The sequence below is a fragment of the Clinocottus analis genome, unplaced genomic scaffold (genome assembly GCF_023055335.1).
Source record: "Clinocottus analis isolate CAN_PGR_092001 unplaced genomic scaffold, fCliAna1.0.p SCAF_26, whole genome shotgun sequence".
In the NCBI taxonomy this organism is placed as follows: Eukaryota; Metazoa; Chordata; class Actinopteri; order Perciformes; family Cottidae; genus Clinocottus; species Clinocottus analis.
The window spans coordinates 2,020,774-2,041,091 of record NW_027175998.1 but is presented as its reverse complement, the minus strand read 5'-3'; the positions used below and the strand labels follow the sequence as shown (position 1 = coordinate 2,041,091).

The 20,318-nt window shown below is 47.7% G+C and overlaps 1 protein-coding gene across 1 annotated transcript in view; it reads right to left on the bottom strand.

The window, feature by feature from the left end:
- LOC137794895 (sodium/potassium/calcium exchanger 3-like) overlaps positions 1–19,983 on the bottom strand; it is a 35,682-nt gene extending 15,699 nt beyond the window's left edge. Inside the window, exons 1-3 of the mRNA XM_068592017.1 lie at positions 19,543–19,983; positions 14,901–15,029; positions 154–230 (exon numbers count right to left, since the gene is read on the bottom strand). Of these exons, the coding sequence (XP_068448118.1) occupies positions 154–230; positions 14,901–15,029; positions 19,543–19,738 (402 nt within the window). The 5' untranslated portion in view covers positions 19,739–19,983. The remainder of the gene's footprint in view (positions 1–153; positions 231–14,900; positions 15,030–19,542) is intronic.
- Positions 19,984–20,318: the final 335 nt, after the last annotated feature.

Below are 20,318 nucleotides of genomic sequence, written 5' to 3'. Positions count from 1 at the left end.
AGTTCACTGGTCGTCAGCCATCGGGACATGAAACATCGGTTTCCCCGTTTAAAAAAAAGGAACCGACGAATAAGTGGAGTAAACGATTAGCCAATCGGCGCCAGGGGCGGGACTAAAGCAGTTTGCAAGTCAAATGCAGAGCTGAATACTCACACACAGGACGTGGAGGGCCACGGCTCCTTCTGTTCTCTCTTTGTTGGTGAACAGGTCTGTAGGGAACTCGTGCAGAGCTGGAAGAGACAGACACACACCAGGGTTAGAACAGGGTGTGTGTGTGAGTGTGTGTGTGTGTGTGTGTGTGTTTGCGTGTACATATGTCTGTGTTCTTGCACTGTGTGGTGCGGGAAACATATCTCAATGAACAGCCGATAGGTCAAACCTAAGAGGAAGAAAACTTATGGAGGTCATGTGTGCTGACAGGGAGCCCCGCAGAGAGACTTGCCCAAATGTAAGTGACAGTGTGACATTTTGGGAACAGCAAAAGGAGACCAGGGAAAGGAAAAAAAAAAGGGAGCACAGGAGGACAATGTGACGGCACCGTCTAAAAAAGAGAGGGCGAGAGGGAGAACTTTGTGGAATATTCAGGGTACGGCAAAGATGGAGAGGGTGGTGGAGGCAGGTGAAAACCTCACTTCTCTGTATGGGAGTCCAGAGAGTGAGACTGAGAGAAAAGTTGGCGGACGGAGAGAGTGTGAGTGAGAGAGAACGGAGAGAAATGATCATAAAGGACAAAAGATCAGAGGCCAAAGTTACCACGACTTGCCCCGAGTTCATCCAGTTCCCCCCAAAGGACAGACAGAAGAGGACACGAGGTTTGAGTCATCGTTTAGAAAGCAGGAAGTCTTCTGCCTCATTAAGGCCCGCTCAGGGGACGAGTGAATGAACCAAGTTCGCAGATCATCCTTCCAGCTACCGCTGGTCTCATTTCAGCCTTCAATCCCCTCGCCAAAATGAGAGCAAAGGGAACAGATGACATCCCTCCAACTGTTTTGTAGTATACGTTGACCTATTTGCATCTCCATGTTAGAGTGGCTGCAGTCCTCCTCTGCACTGGGACCCCCAGTGTGTCTCTGTGTGAGTGTGTGTGTGTGTGTGTGGCTCCTGATTACTACTCATTCACCTGTTATGTCCACCTAGCTGCCTTCCATCAACTCATCTCCTCAGCAGTTTATCTGCCCCTTTTTCCACCCACGTTGTTGCGACTTTGTGGTATCTTGTAGTTCTCTGGCGCTCATTATTCTGAGTCTAATCCAGCTGGTTTCATGTACTTGTACTCACCTTGTCATCATCCCCCTCCGGCTCATCAGCCTGTCTGCCTGTCACCAGCCTGTCTGCCTGTCACGCTCTGCCAGCCCTGCTTTCTTCTGCCCGGCCTGCTGCACCACTCCATCACCCCATTTTTCTCAATTTTTTTGCTTATTTACACCCTGGTCTATATCTGCATTCGGGTCCTCAACATCCCCCACCCCGTGACACACAAACTATACTACACACACTGTTCCTGCCACTGTTCCTGCCTTTGGTGACAGCAGATGGCAGCGGGCACGACGTCTATTGCATCTTGCCCAAGAAACTGAGTTGAACTCAAGGCGCTCTGTCTCCAACCCGAAATCACATGGAGGCACACACACACACACACACACACACACACACACACCTACAGCTGATGCCTCCATAACCACTGCTGTACGTTTACTGCAAAAACCCCTCCTGGGGTTTAAAATGGTGTAAACTGTAAACAACTCAAGTGGAAAACATGCGTTCAGTCGAGCAGAGACGAGACATGACACACACTTGTCCTCTGTGGCTTCCCAGTGGTGATAGTCACCGGCTTCACAGCTCGCATGGCAGGATCGGTCAGGCCGGAGCCAATTCCAGTGGACATTGGGCGAAGGCAGAATACACCCTGTACAGGTTGCCAGGGCTGACATATATCTATATCTATATATATATATGTAGAAAATTTAGACCGGAGCTGCATGTCTTTTGACTGTAGGAGGAAGTCGGTTCGCCCAGAGAGAACCCACGCTGAACGTGCAAACTCACGTTCCTCTTGCTATAAATAATCCAGATTCAGGCCTTCAGAGAGCAGAGACAGAAATGCTGCTTCCGTCTGACTCTTTCTTGTTTATTTCTTCAAAAAGAATTCACGATTAAAGCTGCAAGCCGCCATGAACGGACCCTCGCACCTCTGGGGTACCGGCAGGACGCCGGCGATACGCAGCTGCCAAATTCTGTCACCGCGAGACACCGTGCGCACGACTGAACGTGCCATTTCCTGTGTGGAGAGCGTGGCGCCGAAAATGATTCGGCGCAAAATTAAACATGATATTGGTGTACTTCGGGTGGAGATCGAGTGATGATCTCGGCCCCATTAGGTTGACTTCCCCCCGGTCAGTAGGTGGCGCTATGACTCAATATGGGTCTGATGCATTGTTGGAAAGTTCCATACCTGTAAAGTGTCTAAAATGGCATATTAATATGTGAGCTATGACATCATCATTCAAGGTTGTCCCAGAAAACGAAAAGGGAAAGGAATCCAATAAACCCTCTGGGAGGAGTTTGCATAAAATGTGAAATGTGACACTTGCACTGAACCCATCCTCATCCTCATCTTCATCCTCATCCTCAGCAACAGGAGCGGTGGGCTGCTGCAAAGCTCGAGGACAGGAGCCCGGGATGGAACCGCTCTCCCCCTGAGCCACAGACTCCTATAGGTATTAATCGGATAAATACAAGATCACGACGCCCTTTCATCGTCTGTCGAAGTCCATTTCACACTTCATCTACAGAGCCGAGAAATTGTAAACGCTGCGCTCCCATCCGTCCACTTTGATTGTGCGTGCTCGCCTGAACACCAACTCCATAGCAACAGAGCGAGTGTCTCCTCGGGGCGCAGTGTGTTTAAGTGGCGGAGAGGCGGGCGCGAACAGTGGACCGCCGGCCTGAACCTGGAGGAGGCGCTCCACATGCCGCCGGAGGACTCCACGCACTGCAGTTAGTACGCTGTTTGGGCGGAGGAAGGGAAAGAAAGGGAGGGGGGGGGCAGTTAAGAGAGGAGAACCTGCACCTGGACTGACCGCTCAGCAATAAGAAAGGAAGGGACAGGAAGGAAAAGGGGTCGCTACACTCACACACACACACACACACACACACACACACACAGCCAGAGTCCCCTTCTTTTCTTCACTGTGCACAATCAGTGGCAGTCGATGTATCAATCAGCAATCAGGCTTGAGCTTGACGGGAAGAGCACATTCTTCCCGCCGGAGCTCGTTGCTTTTCCTTCAGGCTCCCGTCGCGATAGCTGCAGTCTTTTTTTAAAAGACGCTGTGAAAACCTCTCTTTATCCTCCTCAAACTGGGTTTGAATATTCCTATTCTGCATAAATGTCTGTCAGCAGTGCGCCGTGCCAGACTGCGTGGCATATCTTTCATCCCGCTGCTGCATTTCATTCTCCTCTGCAACAAAAGAACTGAGTCATGTTACCTTCACATTCATCACGGACGTCACAGTCAACCGTTACAATAAGTGAGACTCGGAGCCGGAACCCTGAAAACGCCGTCACGCTCAGCCTCGGATTCTGCGTGGCTGCTAATGGACACTGTGGGCGTGCAGAGAGACCATGAAGGCTCGCGGGTTCACTTTCATTCATAAAAAAAAACCCCAAAAGAAACCTGTTTGTCCTGCGGGTCGTAAAAAAAAAAAAGGCCGCAAGCCAACAGTCAGTTGTTGATGAATGTTCTGTCGGTTGGCTAGTCGCGAGGGTGCAGATCATCACGTCGCCACATAAACGCCATGAATGTGAGCGAGTGTGTGGGTTTATTTATAGAGGAGGGCACGTGCATACAGTGGTGTTCTAGCTCTTGGCCTGGAGCTCTCCTTCAATCACCTACTGTAATAATCCCAGTGGATACTCACAACTTTGATCACAAAGGTCATTTAAAACTGACTCACACTACAAGGCTGTGAACGTAGAGGAAGTATAAAGGGATAAGGTAACTGGCCGAGGGGCCCAAAGTGTCATCCCCCTCCCCCCCAGGCCTTCCCCGACGAAACGTCACCCAGAGAGACACGTACTGACCAGGCAGAGACTCAGAAAGACCAGTACGACGACACACTACACTACAAAGAAACGACAAAGAGATACCAAACGACGACAAAGAGACACAAACACTGTGTGAGCCAGCATGTCCATGTGGGGCCCATAAGGTTTAAATTGGGGCTGAAGATAAGGGTCCCAAGTGGGTTTGTCTGCAGTTTCCACGGTGGCCTCACCTATGAAAAGTAGTGATATTTGACATTTTTAGTTTATTCCACCAGATTCAACCATTTTCCCATTGTAGGCCAATACATGATTTTTGTATAGATGCCAGTTATATGATGGAGATTGAGTGATTGGTTTGTGTGTGTGTGTGTGTGTGTGTGTGTGTGATATCATTTTTAAATCAACATATGATTTATCAATGTGAACATTTACTGTGCAAACTACAACAACTTTGAAGACTCCAACGACAAAAGAGAAACAACAGAACAAAATGAAATGCTGCCATCCCAGAATGCATTTTTATACTCCAATGACAGTGAGATCAAAAAATCCAACATGAAAACCCATATGGGCAAACACAGGTAAGGCCACCGTGGAAACCTGGACCTCTTATCTGCAGCCCAAATTTAAACCTTACGGGCCCCACATGGACATGCTGGCTGGGTCTTTTGCCGCTAAACGAGTGCGAGGGGTTTTATAAATATGTATATAAGCATCAGTTACGATTACTTTGAGACTGTTCCTCATAGAAACACCTGCAGCCTGTCGGCAGGGTTGACGCTGTCCATAGTCCTGAAAACAGAGCGCAGACGATCCATAATGTCCGAATCCCTGAAGTGAACTTTCAGACGTGTCCGTCGCTGCAGGGGTGCGGAATGGATTTTTTTTTGCCGGTCGGTGAAAGCGCCGCCAAATTAAAAAAACGGTCCCGTCTCAGTGGGCATGAACGTGTTATGATTCTCCACGGGCACGAGGACAGGCGTACGTCTCTGTAAAGACATCACCGTCAGATGATACCCATTGTACAGACAGAGACGGCTATTCACGGCCCACACAATCGGCAGTTTCATCCACAGAGCGGAGAGAGACTCCCGACACAGATACTCTTGTATTAGTTCATTGATTAGTCTCCTGTGACGCAGATTTCCCAGAAAGCCTAAAGCTTTTCAGACTTTTCTCAGCCATTTCGACTGGCTTTTTAAAGGTGCCTTTTGGAAACCGTGCGCGAAAATCTTCCCGCGTCCATTTGAAGTTCCAGCATGCCCCATTCAGACAATCTTTTGGCATAAAATATGTATTTTTTCCTTTTTTTGGACTGAAACTCCTTCATAACAGGCCAAGTCCTTGTTTTATTGTGATTTTTGTTGCAGATTCTGATTCGTTAGGTCCTAATCTTTCCAAAAAGGTGTCTTATTAACCGCTTGAGGTGGCATTTTGGGGGAATCTGGCTCATATCATGCTGGATGTTTATAGTTACGATCAAAATATCTTTTAAAAGTGATTTTCTTTTGCAGATGTACATTTTTTTTCCCAAGACTATACTTAACAAATACATACAATAAACACAAGTTTTGGAAATAATTTAAGGTTCCTACGACGACTGAAACACAGGAAAAAACACTCAAACACAGGGAAAAGGAGACTCGAGACAAAATTGGTTCCACAGTTTTCAACGGGTTGAGTTACAAACTGCTGTCAGCTCAGTTGCTCTCTCGTTCCATCTCTTCATTTCTCCCGCTGGATAATAACTGGTGTTTGACTGAAGAAAGTGGAAGTGACTTTTCATGTCTGACGAGGAGACGCGTGCACTTCTTACAGTTATTAATTGGGGACTCTCTCAATCTCTCATTTGGAGAAAGTTACAGGCTGTTGGACAGCAGGGAATCTGCATACTTTACAGGTTTACTGGCGATGAGCCGAGCAGACTTCCTCGTCTCTACGTCCAGACTACAACCCCTCCACGCGGCCGGAGACGGCACCAGCTTGTTTCCTTTCAGTGCCGACGCTTCCCATCGGGAAAGTGGGCTCAGAGCTGCTGCTGGAGAACAATCACTCCGAGCAGACACAAAATAACGAGAGAGACGCAAACCCACTGGAAAAACATTCAAAACGAGCACGGAGAGACGCTGAGCGGCTACGAAGAGACACAAGACAACACAAAGTCCGTGGGTGTGTGTGTGTGAGTGTGTGTGTGTGTGTGTGTAAAATTATTCCCTACTTGCTTCTCACTGATGACATAATACTTTCAGGCCGTTGTCATGGAAACGAACAGGAACCGCTGGCTAGATTTGGCATTGGGGGGTAAGATGATGATGAGAGGAGAGGGAAGGGGGGGGGGGGGATTCTGGATGGCACACACACACTGTGTGTGTGTGTGTGTGTGTGTGTGTGTCTGTGTGTGTGTGTGTGTGTGTGTGTGTGTGTGTGTGTGCTGTTTTGCTGTTCTGATGAGTAAGCATATTACTGTACACTAGTTTGGTACAGACCAGAGCCGACCTCTAGAGTAAAGGCTCAAGAGAGGATTTCACTGTGTGTGTGTGTGTGTGTGTGTGTGTGTGTGTGTGTGTGTGTGTGTGTGTGCGTGCGTGCGTGCGTGCAGACAGACAGAGCAGTACAAACACACCATGACATGACACTCGTGTGTCTGCAGTGAGTCCCCACAAAGACAGTTTGGCATTTCAATGAAATATAGATTACATCCCCGTCTGCACATATTATCCTTCTTATTGTCTTAGTTCTGACATTATTTCCATTGACAAGGATATCTTTGTCCTCAAGTTTGAGTCACTAATTCCTGTCCTACCTCATCACAAACAAATATAAAAAAACGTATTTGAAAGCTTGGTCAACACTCTTTTGATTGTTTTGACATCATTAACAATATTAACAACAACGATGGCCAAAACTACCAAATCAAGACAGAGGTTGAAATGAACCAGAATCCGTCCTGATGGATGAATCACTGCTCAAACACCAGAAAGGTTCCGCCGGCGGCGGAGCGGTGAAGCTGGTGGCATGAAGGGAGGTCGGCCTCTCTGCAGGGACACGGAGCAACTCCCATTCCTCCTCCTCCTCTTCCTCCTCCTCCTGATCCGACAACAGGTGAGGGAGGCGTGGTGTGGAGCCAACAGTCCACTTTTGTCGCTGTCCAATCAGATATGAAGGGTTTGATTGGAACTGCTCACCTCTGTAATGTCCTGTTTCATTGTGAAATGTGTCGCAGCAGAGAAGCTCCAGACGCTCGCACGTCTGTCTCACTGGGACTTCACTGCGCTTAAGTTCACTGAGGCACAACGCAATCGCAAGAACACAATAATATTGTCTGTTCCTAAAGGGTGGAGGTGGGGGCGGGGGCGAGGGTATGATGGCACTCAACAAAACAAAAAAAAACACCCAAAAAAAGGCGATTAAAGTTGCATCTCCCACCCTCGGGGATCTGTACCAGCTCATCCCGTCTCCATCTCGTGCACGTTTGGAGCGCACGTGGAGGGCTGCGGGCCTGTTCTGCACATGCTCAGTGGGCGATGGTGATGCGGGCTGACACATTGCATGTCGTGAGCGTAGCTACCGCGCCGAGTAATGTGACATTTAAGGACTCCCACTTTTTCCCCTTTCCCTACACAGATTGTAGCGCGCATGCACACACACACACAATACACACATGAGCGTATCCTTCAGCGGAAGAGGAGGAAATAGTTTGTGCATGGTTAGAGTGTGACACATCACTCACTAGTTCATGACTACGGGGTTATTCTGCTACATTGATCCTCTTGTCCTTGGTGGGGCGGCGAGGAAACCCCGTTTGCCCCGCGACGACTGCAATCATGGACACGCCCATGAGAAGAGAAGCAGTGGAGCTGGATGGTAGAGAGCTGTAGCAGGGACAATAGTGGCAGCGCGACACAGTCGGATCAGCTGTTAGCCGGGACTTTAATTAACCAAACACACAGGCACACAAGCAAAAACAGAAAATCTCGCTCGATCAGGAGCCCGATCTACAATCTAAAACTCTCTAAGCTCATTCGCCGACGTTATGTGGGTGCCTCTCTTAGCCCCGCCCCTCAGCCCCCCCTCACAGAGCTGACGGATTGGGAGTCAAAAGGGGGCTGAAGTCGGATTTCTCTGTTGCCCAAACTCCTCCACCAACGGTTAACAGGAGCAGTGAGAGGATGAGTTCAAGCCAAAGTATCTGAACCTCTCCGTTTGGAGGTAGAACCCAAACAAAACTAGTTCGTCATGACGCAACAAAAACTACAAGTCAGTCTCAGTAAACTCCGATAGAAGAGTTTGGGTTCACTTCCAAATAGATCAGGCTGATCTGAAGGCTGGTAAAGGCCTCGTAGAGGATCAGTAACCTGTGTGTGAGGCTGGATTACTGCCCTGCAGCTCCTGTACTCAGCTGTGGCAATACTGAACAGCTCCTAACTCTACAAATCTCTCTTTCTCTGAGCCCCTAATGCAGAACTCCAAGGAGCTCCAGAGGCTGAAAACTGTGTCACTGACGGGTGTGAATAGGAGTTTGTGTGCGTGTGAGTGCAGTGCACATCCCTTTGAGTGGTCAGAACACCAGAAAGACGCTCTAGAAATGCGAGGCCATGTGTAACCTGAACACGAGTGTTCAGAGACACTGCCTCGCCATCAGGAGGCCTTGGCCTTCTGGTCCACTCATCCCAGCCCAGCGTCCCATCAGCAGAGCGTCCAAACCCGCGGTTTAGGCACAAACCCCAGGCCTTCGGTGCAGGGCCGATGACTCACATCGCCATGGTAACGCAGGCTGAACAGCCGGACCGCGGGAGCCGGGGTTCATCCGAGCTGCATTGAGATTCATGTTTATCGTGGAAGGGGAGAGGATGGAGATGGAGAGCAAACAGTGGCTCCCAGAAGCAGCAGGCGCCTCACGGAGCGTTATGTGATGATCAGTCATGAAGGAAGGGAGCGAAGCTGACATGGTTTTCCCCTTGAAGGACTGGAGAATATATAGAGCCCATCTCCTCAGCGTTAGGCCGGCTTAGCGGAGAGAGAATCTTTCTGTGCATCAAAGGTTCGAGTGTTTATCGCCGCAGAGCTTTGTGTTCATCTTTCTTTCATTTTAATTGCTCGTTTCTCTTCTTCTTTTTTGAGAGAGATGCCAAATCTTCGTCATCACATTTCCCCCAAAGTCTCTTTATCTTTACTGTCAGCAACGTGTGCTAAAGATGTTGGCCGCATATTTTAAAACAACACACTCTGTAAGTCATTTCGGTGTATTATAGATCATAGTTGCCTCTCAGTACCGTTTCCACTGCGACAACAGAAATGGACTTCATCTAACTTCTCCATAACCGCTGACCTCGAGGTCTAAAGGTCAGCTCTCAACTTTGTGTTAGTGCGTTGCAGTAAACGCACACACAAATGTACAGTCTGCAAAGTGTTTTGTGCATTCTGATTAATTCATATGTTGCATAGTGTTGTCAGGCCAAGCAGACTCTATAGCAGGGGTGTCAAACTCATTTTAGTGAAGGGGCCACATGCTGATCATTTTGATCTCAAGTGGGCCGGACCAGCAAAATCACAGCATAATAACGCATAAATAACGACAATATTTTTCTACGTTTGAATCATTGGTGAAGGTTTTTGGATGATAAACTTTATTTTAAGGTGTTTCAACAATTAACTACAAACATAAAGACCAAAAATTCAGACATCAGCCCTCTGTTTATCTGCCTGGGTCCTCCTCTGCAGATACCCTCGCTTTGTGACACGTTTGTGACGCCACTTTCGCGACGTAATCCATGTTCCATGGCCTAAAAAGGACTTCACATTCTCTGAACTCGACGTTTCCTGTCCTCTATTAGTCTAATAAAGGTATAACATGGCTGCAGTGATACTTTCTTTGTGCCGCCATGTCCTCCCAGACTAGCGGCCTCAATATGCTCTCACTCACACCGATCTTTTTAAAAGGTGTCTGGTGCCTCTCCTGCTGCCTGGAAACCAACCCTTGTCCTCTTTCCCTTCGCAGAGGAGCTAGGCAAGGAAGCACTGGCTCCTCGCGGGAAGACGACACGTGAGCAAAAAGGAATGAAGAGAGTCCAACAGGAGTCCCGTTGGACGCCTGCTGTGGAGAAGAGTGAGGCGGAGTGAGAAGGGAACCTCGCCTGTTAATACCGCCACTGCGTTGGGAGGCGGCAGCAGCCCACTCAGAGCTAATATTGTAATACAACAGAATTGATTTCTCAGAGGAAATCACTTGCTTTTGATTACTGGAGGTATTAGGGAGCGATCGCGTTCCTGACAGGATTGATTCATCTGCGGCGTTACGGCAATGCGTACCTACTTGGGCCTTATGAGGAGGAGGCAGGAGGCCGCCCGTGTGGACCAACACACGCTCCCTCCTCCGGGGCTGCAGAGACCAGGGCCGCCGCCCTCGCATTAATCAATACTATTCTAGGCTCTCCTCCGGACGGTTTGTCACAGGGAAGCCCTGATTAAGTCAGAGCAGCCTCCTTTCCTAAAATGGAGTGTTGCGTCGGAGCCGAGCTGAGAGGATCTTTAATAACGGAGGAGGACACCCTCAGGGGGGGAGGGGGTGGAGCGCTCACGTGACCGGGGTACCCCCCCCCACCCCTCAGATCCGCTATCCGTCAAACACACAGCTCAGGGGTTAGAGCTCCACCTGTGTGTTTGAGAGACGAATGCATCAGGACAGTGGCGGTGTGTGTGTGTGTGTGTGTCGGGTGGAGGAGGAAGAAAGAGTGCACGGGTGTGCGTGTGCATTTACTGCAGATGAAATATGTGAATAATCTGCTCGGACATGTGCAAAAACAGATTGTTGTTTTTTTTCGTGTCTCCCACCTCTCAAAGTCAAAGGACGGCGCGGCCTCGGGCCTCGCATCTGGACGGCGACGTCAACGAAATGAACAGCGCCTGTTTTGCATGACAAAAGGGGAGGTCAAGAGCAGGAGGGCTCCGTTTTGTACCACCTCCACGGCGACGAGCGCGCACGCACTGACAAGGACACGCGTACCGCATCTGAACTCACCGCCCTCCTCGAGCCAGGAGACTCTCTTTTAGATGTTTTATTAGCAGACCTCAAGGCGGCAGAGGTCGAGAGATACTCATGTAAATATTGCTTCCAACCGCTGCATGAGCTTCCCCTCGTCGCTCCTTGAATGAGAAATGAAAGAGTGATGGGGTCTGACCGCCTCCTCGCTCCCTCGGCTTAAGGGTCATTTATACCCGCAAGCACGCAAGACCCGCTAGAAAAGGGCGGGAACCATAAACCAATACGAGTCCATCGATGCAACTGCGTGGCCAGCCGCAGTTGTAGTTGCAAGAGTGTGTGTCGCCCTTTACAGCACTTGACCACCAATCAGTCAGTGCGTTTACATGCTGGTATTAATTCGAATCTTGCTTTAGTCGGACTATGCTCTCTTTCGGGGCAACTGCTGTTATCCGAATATACATGGCAGTGAATAAATCGAATCATTGGCCGAATGCATGTCATATCCGATACGACAGGTGGCGCTGTTTTCATTCCATGTAGTGGTGATACAGCCACCTCCGCTTGACCTCTTCACTCTTCATAATGGAGAGAACCCTGCTAGCTTCGGTGGTTGTCGGGGAGCTAGCGCAGAGCAAACAGGGAACTAGCAGCAGCGCTAGCTGGCTACATCAGGGAGCTAGCGGAGACACCCACCGAAGGTACTAGCGGCTCGTAACCCGACTTTTACGTTTGTTTGTTTCTGCCGGCCGTGACAACTTATCGTCTCTTTCGACTTCCGGGTCACGACCTGAGAGGGAGGGAGGGAGGAGGCGGCGGGATCTTGAGCATGCGCACAAACGCATTGTCCAGTTCCGATCCGATTCAGCGTTTACATGCAGCGTTATTCGAATTATCAATCGAATCGAATCGAGTTATCCAGGGGTGTTAATCGGATCGTAGTCGGACCGCAGTTATTCGAATAAAGGTGTTTACATGAACGGGATAATTCGATTTTAGTCGGACTAAGCCAGTAATTCGAATCCATGTAACCGCACTGAGTGAGGACTTCTCCCCCTCCCTCCCCCACCCAATGTTGACGATCAATTACCAGTTTGAACTGGAAGCGTTGATGGTCATTCAAACACTACGACCCAGACTGAAACATTTCAAACAAGTACTGTCTGGAGTGGATGCGAAGATGGAAGCCGAAACCTCTAGATCTCCATGTCAGTGAGCCAAACTAAAGAATCAGATTACAGTGTGTATTACATTTGTTTAAATATCCATCTGGATAACACAATTTCTTTATATGTCTCTGAAGGAAACAAAACAGAATCAATTTACACGGCAATACGTTCTTTTAAAATACATTCTTATCGTGTGTTTTCAAGTGTTCATTTTTTCCAGACAAGTTTGCTTTTAACCTTTTGGAAACTCCTCCCGCATCCATTTGAAGTCCCAGCAGCATGCCCCATTCAGACAATCTTTTAGCATAAAATATAATATATCATTTTTCCATTTTTGAACCGAACGACATCGTTTTTGGGACTGAAACTCCTTCGTAACAGGTACAGGGATTTTTTTTTATTGTGATTTTTGTTGCAGATTTCTGATTATTTCAGTCCTTATCTTTCCATAAAGGATGTCTGGAGCCAAAAATTGGTTCCAGAGTTTTCAACGGGTTAATTAGTCAGGTGAGATGCCACGATGGAAAGAGGTGAAGTAGTTGCGGAGTCGGAGGCTCGGGAACTGTACAAGAGAGAAGATGTAACTTTAACTTTCCATGGCTGTAATGAAACACGCGTCAGTTTGCTCATGAATGCATTTACAGAGATTTTATGGCTAACTGTTGCTTCCTCCTACGGGACCGGACCCAGACTCTAGCTTCAAATGAAGTCCAAATCGGGAGATAGCAGCTCAAATATGCGGGACATGTATGTGATACTACAGGTGATGGCTTGAATGATGACCTGTTATGAATAAGAATAATCTTTTATTAGCATGCTGATGTTGGCATTTGGCTCAAAGCACTCTGGTACTAGCTGCTGCCTCCCAGAGCTGCTAGCGAGTGTTGATTCGCTAGCAGCGAACCAGAAAACAAGCGATATCAGTCTTCTATATTCTCCGCATTGTATTATTCTTCTTTGTCAAAACCTGGAGCCGACAATTTCCACAATGCACCCCGACCGCCGGCGGTTTGGCCGTAGATTGAGGTGTGTTCTGCTAGTCGCGGTACCTCAAGCGGAAACGAGATGCCACCGCAGAGGTCTGGTGACGTCCCTTCTTTCTCAACGCCTCCAGATGTTTCTACTTCTCTGACCCGTCGCTCTCAGACCCAACAGATGCTGGCTCAACGGACCCTCTGTTGAGAACATGTAACACACTTACTGTACTTTTTCATGGATGCAAAACCTGGTGGACAAAACAAGTCACTTCAACGAGTATGGAGGACAGAAAATGACTTAAGTACAAATAAATACAGGAATAAATGCTTAAATACATACTACTTTATTTAAGCTTTTATTTATTTATTCCTGTATGTATTCATGCATTTATGTATTCATATTTAAGTCATTTTAAGTCCTCCATAAACGAGGGCCTTTACGAGGTTGTGACGACTATACAGCCCTTGCGTACCGCTTCGACATCCCTCTTTTCACGCGTCCATCAGCGTTTGAATACACACAGATTATTCCCTTTCAACAGTGGAATAAAGAATGACTCAATAACTCCACACAAAGCTGCATTTTGTTGTCTCACACCAGAGACGGGAGCATAAAATCACCAGAGTGAGAAAGACTTCCAGAAAATAGTCGTTTTTCGAAAGGAAAAAAGCCAACCCTTGCAGCTCTCCAGAGGGTGGCAGGGGCTGAAGCCACCCAGGTATTCTGCTGTAAATTTAGCCCGAGACGAGCAAAGGGCAGCTACGGTATAATAAGCAGGAGAAGAGAATAAGTTGAACTTTGACCGACGCTCCCGCTATAGATGACAGCAGCGACCTTGGGAGGGTCAGAAAGAAGATTGATGACCGCCATTTTCCTTAATGAGCTCACGAGAGAACCGGCTCCTCCCTGCGAGAGGAGGTCAGTCGTCTCCCGCTCAAAGTGAAGAGAAAAGACAAATGTCAGTGTGATCCGCAGTGCAGCCATCTCCACACCCGTCATGTACGGATCAATTACGACAGGATCCCATCTCCAACTTCCATTTAAAAATAGCCGCGGATACGAGTGACGGTGAGGTTCGTTAGGAATAATCCAGTGAGAAATAGTCTAGCCTACATAACAAGAAATGTTTATTTATAACTTTAAAGCCTTTTTTTATAGCAGCTTTGAATAAAATCCCTTATGTGGCTTATGTCAATCATTTTAACTGGACTGAGTGATTTCAACATTACAAACAAAATACCTTCAACATCCTCTCACGCTCTCCTTGAGTGCCTCAAAGAGAAGTCGCCGGTTGATGATAAGATAAAAAAAAAAAAGGTCGCCATGGAAACTGGGATTTTTTTTTCTTCTTTCGGAGATGTGGCCACAATGAAGGAAAAACGTTAAGGAAGCACAGAGGGAGGGAATGGGAGAGACGAAAACAGAGTTGGTGCGAGACGGGGAGGGTAAAAGCGAACTGGAGGAAAGTGAAAGTGAAATCCGCAGGATCCTAAAAAAGAAGTGTGACGGAGAGCGAATGAGGAAACCGCTGAGGCAGCCAGAATGTCACCGACTGTTGTGTAGCCTGTGCTCATGGGAAATCATCCGACCTCACAATCTGGGTTACCCTCACATCAGGAGGAGAAATTGGGGGGTTAGGGTACGGGGAGGGAGGGGGGGGACAGTAGAGGGTTGGGAAGACCGAACATGTGGGGTGATTTGTTCCTTCATCCCGCCTCTGTCCTACCTGGAGCAGTGCAGTTCTTAGAGTCCTCCTTCTCCTCGTCCTCTAGGCTGCTGTTGTCCGTTTCCTGCAGTAGCCTCCTCCCTCCCCATCTCTCCTGGCCGTCGCTGCTGTGGCTGGAGACATGGAAACCTAGGGAGGGGGGGGAGGGGGGATGTTTGGCACAGTGAAAAGTCTAAACAGATTCAAGGACGTTTCAGTGCAGCATCTAATGAAGATGATTTCATATACAAAAAACCTGATGCCAGCTATGAGCGAAATACTTTTTTCCCAAGATACGCTGACTTGGACAAGCTGAAAGACTTTAGTTGGATTCGAGCTCGAACACTTGTGACTTGACTTTGAATCTATTTTAAAGACTTGAAACTCAACTTGGACAATAGCTCAACAACTTGAGACTTGACCTGGACTAAAAAAAAATAATATTTGACTTTTTTTTAATTGAATATAGCTTCAACACGTGAGACTTGGACCCTTGCTCAAAGACTTGAGAACTGAGTTAGACTCTATTTCAAAAGACTTGAGACTTGAATTCTCGATTAAAAACTTGAAACATGACCTGAAATCTTGTTTAAAGACATATGGATTGGATTTACTCTCTCTAGCAAGCCACACATCTGCTGCTTTACATCTGAATGATGAAAAAATAAACAGATTTTGCTGTGATTTAATTGCAATGAATGGATAAAACTACAATATGATGCAGATTTATAGTTTGTTGGTTCTCTCTGCTAGACGACAAACAAATAACTTTTAGAATGCTTCTTTTCTCAATGGAGCTAGGCTACGCTAACATTGTAGCAGCTCCATCAACACTCAAAATCTGTCGTCTGGGCGTAAATACGGCCGTGTTGTTGTCATTGTTTGTACCATATATGCATTATCATTCATTTCTACACATAGTTGTTGATGACAGGAGGAGCATCTCATCGCCGTTTGGCTTTCACGACACAGCGTCTTGCAAATTTCTTGCCCGAGTTTTCCCGTGGCTCCGTTGTGTGAACACAGCGTCGGACCCCAACGGGAAATTGGCAATTGTTCAAAAATCCAAACATTTTTACAATGATATAATCCTCCCATTCGATTGGACAAAATACCACCAAAGAAGGTTTTTACCATTTTTGGCTTCTTTGTGTCAGTTACATGTTTGTGTTGCTGGGATGTCGCAGGTAGAAAAGTGCGTGTCAAGCAATTTGTTTCATTTTTAATGTGCAGGGTTGTGTTCTCTGTCACATTAAAGTTTGATTCGTTATGTAATAGTGGGGTAGGGAACAGCTGGAGGAGTGCGACACAGATGTTCCAGTTTGGTATCCCCCCCCCGCCTCCCTCCCTCCCCTCTCCCAATTCATACATTGAAGGGGGAATTTCATGATTTTCCAAAACAAAATCCTCTTGGGGGGTGGAGCAACAGTGCAGAGCGCGCAAAGTGGGGCTCCCACTGTGGCTACATCTGCACATTCTTCAAGAAAGCAGCAACACCAATGAATTAATTTCATACTTCAGAGGGCCCAGCTGGAGCACACTGCCCTTTCCACCCTGCCAACTACAAGTCTGGCCTAAGCGAAGCAGGATTCAGGTAGAATTAAAAAGCCCAGTTATTCAATAGTCCTCGGGGCATGGCTGAACTTCTCACCTGGGCTCACCTTCACTCCATCTCACAGGGCAGCTACAGCGGCAGCGAGGTTCGCGTGCCAGCGCTTTACTCTTCCCTCCCGCTTTCTATCTGTCGCTATATCTTGCCCGCGGAGAGGAGGGAGAGGAGAGGAGTGTGGGAATGATTAATGCACCACTGCGAGGAGGCGTTGAGTGCTCCGATTCCGGCTTCACGGCATCCAGCTCAATTGAGCAGAGCTTCATTAAGCGCATCATAAATAATCAACTTTAATTGATATTCCGGCAAGCTGATTAAGAGTTAACGACCACGCAATCGGGACAAGAGAAATGCATTAAGTGCTACGGAGTCATCCCTTGTTCAACTCCGACGTTGAGCACATGCAGGGAAAACAGCACTGTTGCATTTCCATGTAACCGGGATACGCAGCAGGGGGTGGGAAGGGAGTGGGGGGGGGAGAAAAAAAGAATGAGTCCCACTGATGATGCACAAATCATGAGTGTATGAATATTCATGCGGGCCTTCTGTCCATAGAAAGTGATAAATACATCTCACTTTAGCTGACGCTGACTCAGTAATCAAGTGGAGTGTTGGGGGAACGGTCGAAGACGGATAAAAAGAGTAAGAGAGAATCGTGCAGACGTTACGTCAAGTGGTACAGATGTTTGCTGTTAGGAGGTACCGCAGCAGCTACTCTTTATCCAGGTTTCATCGGATTGCATTTTGATCCATTGACATTACGAATGAAGTCAGAAGAGCTTTGACATGAAATTGGAGAGAGACAGTAACCTGGAGGGGAGTTTACCCTGACTTACACCCTGTTGTATACTCTCTAGTATACCCTGTTGTATACTCTCTAGTATACCCTGTTGTATACTCTCTAGTATACCCTGGTTTATACCCTCTAGTATATCCTGGTTTATACCCTGTTTTACACTCTCTAGTATACCCTGTTTTACACCCCCTAGTGTACCCTGTTTTACACTCTCTAGTATACCCTGGTTTATACCCTGTAGTATACCCTGTTTTACACCCTCTAGTATACCCTGGTTTATACCCTGTAGTATACCCTGTTTTACACCCTCTAGTATACCCTGTTTTACACTCTCTAGTATACCCTGGTTTACACTCTCTAGTATACCCTGTTTTACACCCTCTAGTATACCCTGGTTTACACCCTCTAGTATACCCTGGTTTACACCCTCTAGTATACCCTGGTTTACATACCACAGCATACCAGCTCCGCTGATACAGGAGATCATTCCTGCCTTCTGCAATAAGACTTTTGTTTGATTACATCTTGCACTATTGTTTAGTTAGTTCATTAAATAATATTCTGTTCTATTTTTAGAAAGTCTGCATTTTTATATTAAATATGTATTTACCTGTGTGTATAAATGTTGCTGTAGCGAAACAATTTCCCCTTGCGGGATCAATAAAGTAACTATCTATCTACCCTGTATACACCCTGTTGTGTACACCCTGAAATGTACCCTGGCGTACACGCCCTGTGTTGATACCCTAGTGCTGATGCCCTAGTGTTGATGTCCTAGTGGTGATGCCCTGGTTGATGCCCCTGTGTTGACGCTCTAGTGTTGATACCCTGGTGTTGATACCCTAGTGTTGATGCCCTAGTGTTGATACCCTGGTGTTGATGCCATGGTGTTGATACTCTGGTGTTGATACCCTGGTGTTGATGCCATGGTGTTGATACCCTGGTGTTGATACCCTAGTGTTGATGCCCTAGTGTTGATACCCTGGTGTTGATGCCATGGTGTTGATACTCTGGTGTTGATACCCTGGTGTTGATGCCATGGTGTTGATGCCCTGGTGTTGATGCCCTGGTGTTGATACTCTGGTGTTGATACCCTGGTGTTGATACCCTGGTGTTGATACCCTGGTGTTGATACTCTGGTGTTGATACCCTGGTGTTGATACTCTGGTGTTGATACCCTGTGTTGATGCCATGGTGTTGATACCCTGGTGTTGATGCCATGGTGTTGATACCCTGTGTTGATGCCATGGTGTTGATACCCTGGTGTTGATGCCATGGTGTTGATACCCTGGTGTTGATGCCATGGTGTTGATACTCTGGTGTTGATGCCATGGTGTTGATACCCTGGTGTTGATGCCATGGTGTTGATACCCTGGTGTTGATGCCATGGTGTTGATACCCTGGTGTTGATGCCATGGTGTTGATACCCTGGTGTTGATGCCATGGTGTTGATACTCTGGTGTTGATACTCTGGTGTTGATACCCTGGTGTTGATACCCTGGTGTTAATACCCTGGTATTAATGCCATGGTGTTGATACTCTGGTGTTGATACCCTGGTGTTAATACCCTGGTATTAATGCCATGGTGTTGATACTCTGGTGTTAATGCCCTGGTGTTAATGCCCTGGTTGATACTCTGGTGTTGATACTGTGGTGTTAATGCCCTGGTTGATACTCTGGTGTTAATGCCCTGGTGTGAATGCCCTGGTTGATACCCGGGTGCTCACTGCCCTGATTTCAGCGCTCTGCAGCTAAAACACCTGAACATACAGGAGTCTCTGCATCTCTCAGCCAGGAGCAGATCTCCCATGAAGAGATGAAAAAAAATAATCATATTTTAACAAGATATAAACTTGTGTTAAATGCTGTGCTTTGGGAATAGAACTCAAGTGAGATTTTAGGAGGAACTTTCGTCCCCATAGGAGAAGGCTTTCGCACACCACTAGGATTTCACAATGAAACCACAGTCCATTTAGACGTTGAGTACATGCACCACCATGTAAGCTTCCGGAAATGAAGAGTGATACATGGGATTAAGTGACAACAGGAAGGGTGGTTTTCGTCATGCAAACGCCTGACGTGAATGTCTCTTTACGAGCACGAGAAGCTGAGAAAATAAAGACGGTTCACGTTGAGCCTAACAGGAGACTGTTACCTACAGACGGGAATCAAACAAGCAAACTACCGGAGGGATTCAAACCCTTCCCCGGCGTCCCGGGGCTGCGGACCGGAGGCTGAACAAGCGGCTGAGTCCTCACCTGAATGTTCCGCCAAGTAGGAAAACCCCTTCACGAGCAGGAGCAAGCCGCCGAACAGACATATCTGGATTAAAACCAACTCCTTTCGTCTCTTCCGCCTCGCGTGGACCTTCCTCTGGATCGGCATCACTTGCGTCGGCCGATTCCGGAGTCGGATACCCGGCGGAGACGTCCCCTCTGCCGCTAACACATCCATGCGGATCCCCGAAGTAAACAAAAAAACAAACAACCGAGCAGCCTCCTTTTTTGTTGGTTTAAACCACGGAACTGCTGTTGCCTCCCGGGAGTGGATGGCAAACAGAGCCCGCTGAGGAGCAGAGGGACGGGGGAATAAATATTTATAATAAAAAAAGTTGTCAAATTGGTACCGCCGGGATGCTGCGAGCGTCTGCTGGCCGGAAGAAACCCGCGCTGCGCTTATTAAGTCATGTTGGTATGCGGCTTCTGGAAGTAGAGCGAGGCGCGCGGACCGCTGCACGAGCGCTGCGAGGACGCGTCCGTCTGCGCGAGAGAGAGAGAGAGAGGGAGAGCGCGAGAGAGAGAGAGAGAGAGAGAGAGAGAGAGAGAGAGAGAGAGAGAGAGAGAGAGACCACACGGCGAGGGCGCGAGAGACCGCGCGCATGGCCAGGCACGCACACACACGTTAACTTAAGTGAAACCCAGGTCCAACTAAATACTCGCGTGTGCGCATGTGCGTGCGTTCGAGTAGTTTCTCCCCATAGGGCTTTTTTTTAGGGGCATTGTCTTTGATTCAAGGTGCAGTCAGAGTCATGGAG